The sequence below is a fragment of the Melanaphis sacchari genome, unplaced genomic scaffold, assembly GCF_002803265.2.
Source record: "Melanaphis sacchari strain LSU unplaced genomic scaffold, SCAv2.0 Contig0_pilon_pilon, whole genome shotgun sequence".
NCBI lineage: Eukaryota > Metazoa > Arthropoda > Insecta > Hemiptera > Aphididae > Melanaphis > Melanaphis sacchari.
The window spans coordinates 12,025,320-12,037,449 of NW_020270366.1; the positions used below are offsets into that span (position 1 = coordinate 12,025,320).

General features: G+C 34.1%; 1 protein-coding gene across 1 annotated transcript in view; it reads left to right on the plus strand.

The window, feature by feature from the left end:
- Positions 1 to 254: 254 nt before the first annotated feature.
- Positions 255 to 12,130, plus strand: part of LOC112604415 (protein tiptop-like) — a 61,938-nt gene continuing 50,062 nt past the window's right edge. Inside the window, exon 1 of the mRNA XM_025334408.1 lies at positions 255 to 835. Coding sequence (XP_025190193.1) covers positions 796 to 835 — 40 coding nt within the window. The 5' untranslated portion in view covers positions 255 to 795. The remainder of the gene's footprint in view (positions 836 to 12,130) is intronic.

Genomic DNA, 12,130 nt, shown 5'->3' on the forward strand with positions numbered 1-12,130 from the left:
TGACGCGGAGGAAAATCGGCGGCCGCCGTCCGAAAATGTGATCCGGAGCGGTACTGGCTCCGGCCGGCGGCGGGCGGTGATGAGTTATGTGCCCGTACCCCGGAGTGGGCGTCACCGAATGCCGCCCAGACCACGCCTGGGCCGCCCGTGACGTCACGGTCGGGCATACTCGGCAACAATCGGACCGCGCGCGCCGACCGGCGTTACCGCCGTCGTCGTCGGTCCGCGTTGTTGACACCCGTCAGTCAGTGATGGCCGTGTCCGCGTCCGTGGTCTTTGTGCTTATTAAGGGTTCCGTCGCCACTAACGCCGCCGCCGCCGCCGACGCCACCTCCGACACACACTGCGACGCCGTTGTAGTCGGTTGACGATTTTTATTGTTTTATCAGTCGTCTGCTCGTCCATGTAATTTATTATAAACGTCTCACGAACGCGATCGCAAGTTTTATAGTATCGTAACCGCAGCCATTACTATTTTTTTTTTTTTTTGATCATTATTCGTATCTTTTTGTATGATATTTAGTGTTTATTTTTCGAGACTGTTTACGCGTCCGTCTATATAATAATATTGTTACCGGTACGTCGTTACGAATTAATTCTACTTAGTAAGTTTTTGATACTCGCTAAACGAGTCATGTCTGACGACGATCAGTGCTGTTCGTGATTATTGCACGCGAATTTCCGTCGTCCACGCGCACTCGGAAGTCGCGTACTTCACGATCAATCGTGTCTTGTCCGGAGGAAGTATCCCGAACGTCGCAGAAGCCGCCGTACAGAAGTTACGTCACCACGATCATGACCAGAAGGAAGCAACACTGCCCCAAAAGAATGAAATGTGAGTACTTTAAAAGTTATTCTTTTTTACATAGGTGATTTATTTTTCTATTAAAATTTTCATGGTTTCCTCGCGATTTTACGCAAAAGCTCATACAATTATGTAGTCACCCGAGCCAAATTAACATAGATAGGTACAACATGTATTTGAGTATATTATTTTAATGTTGTTATTGTTCAAATATTATTAGAAAACCTGTTTAACGTAGTAAATAGGAAAGTACTTACCTATCATATAGGTATATACTATACAGAATTTCTGTATTGAAATAAATAATCAATTTACGATAGAAAGCTTATGATTTCTTTTTAAAAAATCACAATTTTTGTTTATGTCTTTCCAGAAAAAAAACATAAGTCTTTCATATCACGTGTATGATCGTAAAATGTTCGTAAATCTGCACCATTGTTCGTATATTATACCCACATATAATTTATGATTACGAGATAGGGGATTTATTCGTCAAAGGTTGCCGCTAGGACACCCACTGTTCGTCTAAATGTAGGTAGGTGTATTTAGATATAGATGCGATTTTTTTTTTTTTTTGTGTGATCAGTTGTGTTTGAATATTATATGTAGTTGGTAGTCATTGTTTATGATCTCTGGACGCTATAACATCTAGATACTATTTATTCTTTGGACGATGACGCGAGATCGATTCCTATTCCAATTCCACCTGGTCCACTATTTATATAGATATTCTCATGACTTTGTTGAGGTTTTAAGGGCGAAACTATATGTACAATGTAATATATATTACAGAAAACCCATATAATTGTATAAAAAGGCATCGTAAATTTCGGGCACAGGTTGCTGTACATACACATACACATAAATATTATATATATTAATATAGGTATAGATGATACACGCAATGACTTGCAGGGACCGTGGCGGCGGCGTCGTTATGTTATTAATGATGACCGCGACCATGTTTAACACTTTTTCCCCGTAAACACGCACGTTTTTCGGCGCCTTCTTTTGATCTCTTATTTTTGCCCCCTTCTCAGGGTGACAAATATAAAACGCGTTCTTTTTAGTTACTACAGCTATAATAGTCGTACAACAACTCACATTTGCCGACATACCTATACGATATGACCACGAATTATTATAATATTTTATTGTATATATATTTTTAAACGTTCGTACGTATAATACGGGTAGTATATTATTGTGGTGTATGTATTATATATTTTCATGTATGAGATTTCGTTGTGGGACCTGTTGATGGGTGAGCCGGTGTTTTGCAGCCGGCAGCGTGTTTTGGCGGGTCGGCCGTCAGCTATACCACGGGGGAAGACTGCCGTGCAGGCGGCAGCAACAGAGCGGCGTCGTGGGCTGAGCAGGGGGCGCGCGAGGGGCGAAACGCCGCCACCGCTGCCGCTTTCGATGCCGCGTGTGCGGCTAGCTGGGGGTAAAGCGCATCTCTCTCCTTGTCACTGATAAATGAAACGGGCACGCCACCATATATATATACATAGAATATATGTATACACCACTCTCGTACACGTATTATTATATATAATGCACGTATATAAACACGATGAAGCTTGATTATTGCTCCTTTCCTGGTGCCTAAATCAACAAGTGCGCGTGTAACTTGTACATTATATATATATATATGTATCGTTTTTGGTTCGATTCATATTTATATATACGGGGGAAAGTAGGTTTCTTACTGTTTTGCTTTTTAACCATTTTTGGTGCGGTGAGATTGTGACATAAAATTCCTCTAAAGGCCAAAGGTTAAAAAGAAAAAAAAAAGAAAAAAGTAGGTAATAGCACGACCAAAAAAATGAACACGAAAAAGGTGTGTAGATATGTATAGATAGTGTTTAGCGTGGAATTGGACATGAAACACGTGTGCCATTTATCAGCAATTTGACGTAATTTATACAATAGATAAACGTTTATTTGATTTCGAAAAACTGTACACCAAATATTGTCTCTGCAAAGATGTATGGAAACGGAACTATGAAAATTTATTTGAATGTCATCGTGCATACGTTTATGTGTGACTATTGCGCACGCAAATTCGTTCGAGTAAATATCATTAAAGTAGGTATACTCTATAGCTCTTCTTCTCTATCAATCCGTTTAATAATATTTTAGTTTAAGTATATAATATGATATTAGGTGTTCATGTATATATAATTATATAGGTCACCTCGTGGATGTGTTTCCGGAAAATATTTGTTTTTCAAATAATAATTAATTGCTAGTGTGTATAAAATTAGAAAATTCGTTATAAAATATCACAGTTCGATGTTGGTGGTCGTCTGTGTGTGTGTTAACTGGTCGTTTTTAATTTTTGCTTTCGTTTCGAGTGTGGTTTTATTGTTTTTGTTCTAAAATACGTCCCGATAAAATATTAGACATTAGTGTCCGCCGTTGTGACGACTTGCCACAGAAATTACATCATTTCACGTTACATTTATATTTAATCTCGAGCGTGTAGATAGGTTATTGGACGTATCCCAAAATTGTTTTAATCGTTAGAAATAAAGAAAATGTTACATACAGAAATGCATAAAAAATATATGGTCTGCGCCTAGACTAAAATTGTAGTTACTCTAATAGAACAATTATTTATACGTATTAATACATAATATTTATGAACCCAGAAATCGTTTCGTAAATCGTAAATCGTGAATGTTTCTTTTCAATTATAATATAATATAATACAATATAATATAATATAAGTACATATAATGTTAGTTTAAAAATGTCGTAACATTAAAATAACAACTAAGTGTAAATGGTAATTATCTTTAATGTAAAAGTTATTTGATTAATATTAAATTTTGGATTTATGTTAGTAGATACGTTTCAATAATATATAGATATTGGTCATATTAGTCGTAAATAAGTAAATTTTGTAAAAAAAACGTAAACAATCGTGGTTTGGATATTATTGTGCTTGTATGTTGTTCACTGAATGTATTATGGTGCGTTTCTGTATTCAAATTGTTTTTGGCTCATAATTTCTCTTTTATTATTACCTGCTTCTTTGACTTGGTCTGTTACACCTATCTGTCATTTATTATCAATTTTACATTTACAGTCTACAATCTACATTGTCGTCGCTGTATAGTGTATAGTAACGTTATTTGATATTATGTTTTATTGGGAATTTTATTTCGTTTCGTTATCATATCAATAATGAATAATGAATATAAATTATTTAATTAAGTCTTCATGAACTGAAAATATTTTATATTTATACTCTATATAAACATATTATACTAATGATTTGTTACCGTCCATAAAATGAAGTATCATGATAAAGCAAACTTCACACATACGTATATATTTATTCTATTTCAGTTTTCTTAATCACAGTAGATACTTACGTCCAATTATATTTTTAGTTAATGTTAATTATTGATAATTAATGATATTTAAATAAATTATTATGGTTGAATTCGTTATTCCATAATAAGTGGATAACTATACTTTATATTTTATATATTAATAATATCAATTTTAAAAAATTAATTTTTTTTTAAATTTAACCGATAAAAAGAATCATATATATGTGTGACAAAGTGGATAAAATACAACATTCCTTAGAAGTTTTCATCATTACACGATATTTTCCATTTTCGGACTTTGTTGAATATTTTTAAAAGATGGTGGTGTACCTAGTGGGTATATTAGATATATGGATTGAATAATAATAACTCGTAATAAAATGTGATTTATTTTATAATTACGTCATCTATATATATTTAGCGTGTATATTTAATAACATCGGATAAACAACATAATGAATAAAAATATTACATACATGACACAGGAACGTATGCAAAATCGCCGATGAATTTAAATAGTAAATACCTAAAATCAGCGTGTAAGTTTGTTTTTTCGTTTGTAGACGACTTTGTTTAATAATTGATTACCTACGATAGTATAGTCACGGCGATTACGATGATATGTCCGTTGAGGTGTGTCAAAAATATAAAACATTATTGAAAAGACTCGAATAATAAGTGTTTTAGTGAATAGGCGCCTATAATAAATTGGTAATGTAAATTAACGAACGCTTTAATACATATACATATTAATATAGCGTGTATATATTTTTAGGCGAGACCATTTTCGACCAAATTTAAAATAGATCGATTCCCTTTTTGATCAAAATCGTACTCATCCCTTTTCGGCCAAAACAAAATTTTATGTAATGTACCTATGTAAAAAATAAAATAATTGGTATATAATTTTTTTGTAAAATTAAAGCGATTGTATAATTGTATAATTTTGAAAATGATTAAAAGTATAAATTGTAAGACAAAATTTGGAAAATTATATAAAATATAAGAATATCTATATATTAACATCATTTTTATGTTAATATGTCACAAACCTACTTTTGTGGTTTAAATTTTATTTTTTTATATAATATTATACATATTACATACTGTGACATATTGACATAAAAATAGTGTTAATGTATAGATATTCTTATATTTTAAATAATTTTCTACATTTTCTACTTTTAATCATTTTTAAAATTAAATAATTATATAATTGCCCTAATTTCACAAAAATTATATATACCAATTATTTTATTTTTTTTACATGTATTATAAAAAATTTTGTTTTGGTGGTCAAAAAGGGAATCGGTGTTTTTTTAAATTTGGTCGAAATATGAATCGGCCGAAAAGAGAAGGGTACGTTTTTGGTCGAAAACGGCCATGCCCATATTATTATGAGATAATTATGTAGTGACGGGGTGAGAGGACGCGCTTACTGTGTATTATTCAACATATTATAACGGAACTGGATTAAGTGTATAATAAAATAATAGACCGCGGCGTTGTAGGTATTTATAGTGGGGACTCGGTGATAAGGACATACGTTTTACTGCCTATACATTGTTTGTCGTCAGTGTAGTGTTCGTTGTTGTCGCGGCCAAGGGTTGTAACTGCGCGAGTGTATAGTATATATATATATTTAATACGTGTGCTGTGCTTGGAGACGATGTTTTCCCGTATGACAGTTTAGACAAAAAAGGAACGCGACGTTGATTGACAGCGATTTGTATGTAATACGAAAGCGCCGTCAGAGACACACGTTTGTCTCTCTCTGACGTTCCTCCTAACCCGCGGTGTATCGTTTCGTCTCTCACCTTTTGTACGCGCGAGTGCGCGTGCGCCGATCTCGCTGCGTTTGATTGATGCGTTACCTTACATTGTACGCTTATATATATATAGGTTTACACGCAGACAGATTAGATAGGAGAGACCGCCGCCGAGCATTATTATTATTATTATTATTATTATTATTGTGTGTGTCACATGGACGTCTCTTTTAGACGTAATGATTTTGACATGTCTACCGACGACTGAGGGGACACGTTTACTGCACACAAACACACATAATATTGTTATGCCAGCCTACCTATATGTACTGCTCTTCATATTGTACGGGAAGAGAGAGCAGGCAGGCGGTCGATCAAAACTCGATTACACTCGCGACAGCGCGTATAACTTAAATACGAGTCTACCTATATATATATATATCTATATTGTACACGGGGGAACTGGGAATTAAACGGTTTTATTTTTTCGTTTTTATTCTTCCGGTACAGTTCGTGTTTTTTATTTTTCGAAGAAATTGCGTTTGCACTAGAATTCCATTTCACGTCGGGCAGCAATGATCAGAAAAAAAATGTTAGAAAATATGTTTGCGCAGCACCGTCATCAAGCGTGCGCAATCGACGTGCACTATACCGTTGCTGTCAGTTTGTTTATGTAATATATTATTATGTATTACTCAATTATATCATGTGCCATCCATAGGTTACACCTCACACACATGCTCATTTGTTTTGCGCCATCACTGCAACAGTAATTTATATGAAACAAAAATAATGTAATTTATTCAAAATCGAGGGATTATGATGTTAATTAAAATCTTAGTATCTTTTGATCATGTTAGATGCAGATAATTACAAACAAATTGCCCGCATAAGCAAATTCGAGTTCTTAAACTTTTCTAAGACGATCTATGATTTTTTACCTAGACCTTCCTTTTTCTGTTCGAAATAGCGTCTCCGATGAGATGTATTATACTGGGCGATGCGTACAGGAACTAAACATATTTATTCCTATACTACTGTGAAAACGGAAGGAAAATGGATCTCAACTTACAATAGTCCCGCGATAACAATAAATATACATCACATGAAGGAACATTGAACTTTGTTATATTAATAATATGACGATACAACAATATTATGTGTTTTGTGTTTTATAAATAATTACGTGTCTCGGAACAGACTACGTCATGAAATATATTGTATAATATTATTGTGCCGGACACATATCGTGAGATGACACACGAGTCGTCGGTTAGTTAATGTAGACATTTTATGCTACATTATTGTAATCATATCTCTTCGCGTTTTACACATCAATCATTTCGGACTTAGTATCCGGCGCGCACTTATTCCAATAGTATAATATATATTTCGTGTGCGTCTAATATCACGTGCTAGAACGCGATATATTTCCATTGCGATGCCGCCGTAGCCACATATAACTACATCTGTTGAATATTTACTCTTTTGACACACATATTTTTTTGTCACGCAATCGAAAATCGAAACGTAAAATTACAATAACATTGATAATCATTTTAACGTAGGTGCGTTAAAATTGTTCCGTTTCGTCTCTAACAAGTGCCTACGATCTAATTCGGAATACTATAATATTATTATATATATATACTGTGCGACAACAATGAACTTAAGACGGTGTATTCAATCATAAGGGTAATAGTGTGTTAAGAGGGGGGTGGTAGATTCCTCTGGGATTTTTGACCGGGCTCTTCCGGCGCTCTACCAACGTTTTATGTCTGTAAGTACACCAACATTATACACTATACACGTACAAACATAGCGTAAATATTTTACACATACACATACACCGGCTTGCGTAACACAATCCTCTACTGGTGCCACAACCACCCCAACATACAGTTGCATTTATATTCACGTGGCTGCGTGTTCCATTCAAAATTTTCTCCTTCCTCGGCGGTCGTGCAACAAGCGCGCGAAACTCGGTCAAGAGTTGTTTGGATAAAAAAAAAAAAAATAATAACAACAAAGATATAATATTGATAATAATTTTAATCCAGTGATATAAAACCAAACAATAATAAATAGGAATATTGTGATAACTATTAACATGTTTTTTTTAACATACTATTTTTGGTCACTCCTTTTAACTTACGTATATTTATTAATCACTAACATAATATGGATAATACTGTATAAAATCATATTTCTTACTTATTAACGTAGGTACTTATGTAGATAACTTTCCGAAAATGAGACAACGATATGATGGCCATAATATAATATGCATAACCGTTGGCCTAATTTCTCGAGGACCGGTTTTGAAAGAAAAAAACTAAATAATAATGAACTCATAACATCGTTACGACGGGAGAAATAAACAAATATAAAGGTATCAGTACAGGAAGACCCGCTTATAATATTATATAGGTACCTATGCGTGCGTTTTACTGACTATATACTTTATTACGAATTTTCGGGTGGCCGCACTGCAGTCACTTCGCGTCAATCACGTTTTCTCTTTTTTATTTATTTTGTTTCTTAAAAATGAAATAACAGCCTCGGGATTCAAGTTTTTACGTGTTACACACTTTTTAATATATCACATATTATATATTTGTATTATTTTGGTGAGCTGATGTGTTACATATCTTAACGTGTGTATATTATTTTTTATTATTATGGTACGTGTATACCTATACGTATTAATATTATATATATAATGTATAGTCGACCGAATGAAAATTATTATCACTGGCTTTCGGAAACCGTTCAGAAGATATGTTTTTCTCCCTTTCTTCATTTTGTCGTCGCCTCCTTCTTGTGTTTGCTCGCATCAATTCTCGGGCGACTTCTATAAATCATTCGTTACAAACATAAAAAGAGACTCGCGTGTTGCTGTAAAGGATGACGAAAAATATGGGCCTTTCGTGGTGCGTTTTTTTCGCCTATTCTTCCTGCTCCGCGCACCCACATAGCAGCCGTCGTTTTGTTTATTTTATCATCAACACAAATATTGCGAATACGTCCTCCGTACGTCTCTTCGACCTCCATCATTTATACAGGTGTCAAAATAAGAAGTAGAATGGGAAGAAAAAGGAAATAATATATAACTTAGGTGTACAATGTCACGCGCGCCGCACACACGCACGACAGTTATTTTTTCAGCTGAACGTGCGTGCACTGTCCCCTTGTCGCCGCCCGCCAATGTATAGTCAAACTAGCTGCAGTTTGTTGATAGGTAGCGCATAGTGTCGTCGACGTTTTTACGCACCCGAAATAATCACTTGTAAACGATTAATGTTTATTACAATTATTTAGGTACCCACCTAATAATGTCACTATACCTAGGTATCGTTTTTGAAACGCTATTTTTATTCACAGTGTTGACGTTTAATGTTAAAATATGTATAAATTTGTACTGACTACCGTTGTATAATATTATAATATATACACACACGCTATTTGTACATAGATATTTATATAGATATATTATAATAAACGCGTGTAATAGTGGCCGCGGTTCCTATCTGTTTGTGGTGTTGCGGTATGTGGGGAGGGGGCCAGTTGTCGTGGTAAATGTAAATAATCCGTTCAAATTAACAGTCGATTGAATTAATTAGAAAAACAAGTTTTCTCTTTTCATTTCACATTATTATTATTATTATTATTATTATTATAAGTAACGTATAAGTTCGATGCCGTAACTTAATGGGCTAGTAGGGTTTTAATCGAGCTCTTGTTAAACACAATAAAAAACTGAGATTTTATACAATTCTTTAAGCAATTATTCTGAAAATCTTAAAACTATTCAATATTCATTAATATCGTCGTCGTAGGTAGTCGGCTGGTCGAAAGTGAACATATTTTCAAATTTTCTAAATTATTACTCTCGATACGGTTACAAGAAACAAAATAATCATAAAACTAATATATTATACATACTGACATAATGATATTAATTTTGAATACTAAAATAAAAGGAGTTTTGTGCCCGCATTCGGATCGTTATTGGTTTTAACAGTGTACCGACTTATTATCCTCATGAATCATAGATATTGTTATTAGCCAGAATTTTGTTTGTAGTCTATACTTCCCTTTAAACGCAGGTGTTTCATCATCGCGCAATTACAATTGTGTAATAATAATTATTATATTTGTCCCGATCACAGCCGTCGTTATACTTGTTTACTCAACAAAATAGTTATCATAAGAAGAAAAAACGTTTCATGTGTAGGTACCCCTCACTGTAACATAATAATACATATCTTATACATTCATATGATATAATATACCTACCTACCGAGAAACGGTACTTTGTAGGAAAAAAACCGCTGTCAATCTGAAACTAATACAATATATTATGTATATAATATATGATAGTTATAACAGTAATGAAAAAGTCGTGTCGCGGGGTGCAGGGGTTGGTTTAGGCTTTTAAAATACGTGTCGTGAGCGCCGCATTGAACACAGTGTCTCCGATGGGAGACAGATGTTATCCGGACGGGTGGGCACACACACAACACGGCTATTATATATATATTTATCATTTATGATATCCTAGTAGATCGCACCAGATCTCTATTTTCGTTGTCATTAGACAATGGGTCCTACTCGTCAAACGTCCGGAGGACCGTTTTTTTCCTACGTTTTACACACTTTATGAGTATAATATATTTTTGTGTGTGATTTTTTTTGTACATTTTTTCATGGACTCAGGGTGTATGTGCGGTCGAAGTTGTGTTACTTATGTATACATCGACGTTCGATTATATCGATGCCTCTTTGAAATAATAGTTTTTTTTTTTTTAAAAAGAAGAATGTTCGTCGCAATTTTATGTATACATATGTACCAAATACCGCCAATACCCATTATACTTCATAACGCATAATATTTAATAATGAACATAATATATATTGTGCTGTAAGACATAATATGTCCGAATACGTATTACAATATTATTATATTTTTGGCGCTCCTCTCTCCGGTTTTCCTTTGAAATTGTTGCCGATGCGTAATAAATTCGTTTTTAAAATGTCTAACAAATAACTTGACTTATGTTAATATAACGACAGCGCTATAAATCATGCATGCTGTATATATCGACTGCACGCTTGTTACTTTTTATCTAGCTCGATAAAACACACACACATACTTACATATTTATAATCTGATATTCATATAATAGCTATGTATGTGTTTTTTGAATAACCAGTGCTGTTAGGTTCCAGCTCTTGTATATACAGTGAATGATGTGTATTATGAAAATAATATAGTCTCCTGAAGATGGTTTGTACTGCGATCGAACGATAGTAGAACAACTACGATATTATAGTAATAAGTAATAACGCTAAATATAATGGGATTTTAAGGAAATAACAATAATAAAATATTAATACTGTATAATTAAATGGCGACCCCTTGGCGTGGGGACGCTCTATTTATCGGAGACCTAGGGCGTGCGGCGGCAACAAGAATGGGATTTTCATTAATAATTTTACGAGACCTCGTTCTAAACGTGCGCACTGCATTACTATTATTATTTCCTGGCTGCACCGTTGCCACTGTAACCTATATAATAATAATAATAATAATAATATATAATATAAAAATAATAATAATATACTTAAGTATATTATAGGCATTCTGAATATATAGATATTTAGACGTGTACCCACGCAGAATGAGTATACACGTATTATAACATAATATATGTTTTCCGATCGTTTTCCGAAATCGACGTTAAGATACATTATTTCGATATAATATAATAGGTATACTTACACCCAAACATATAATGTATAATACGTGTAGTCGGGGACGTCGTTATTACTTCGGAGGTGTGTGCTGTATAGTTCATTGTCTTCGGCCAGTTTTTGCCGCCAGAAGAAAACAGAAAAAAAACGAATTTAAACCCGATGTTTACTGGCCTGATTTTTATTGCTTTAAATAATAGACCATGGCGCCCGCGCGAGACCGGCACCGTCGTAATTGTAATTTCGTCTATACGAGTACCTACCTCTAATCTGTATAATACTATTTATGGTAGTTATACTACGTCTTATTGGTAGATATAATATTTACCTACCTATATAATATGATGTTGATGATGATGATTATGATGACGACCACGATAATATGAACCTTATCGTCGCGAGACTTTTTGCCCAATATGATAACGCGTTTATAATAAATAGATGGGTTACTC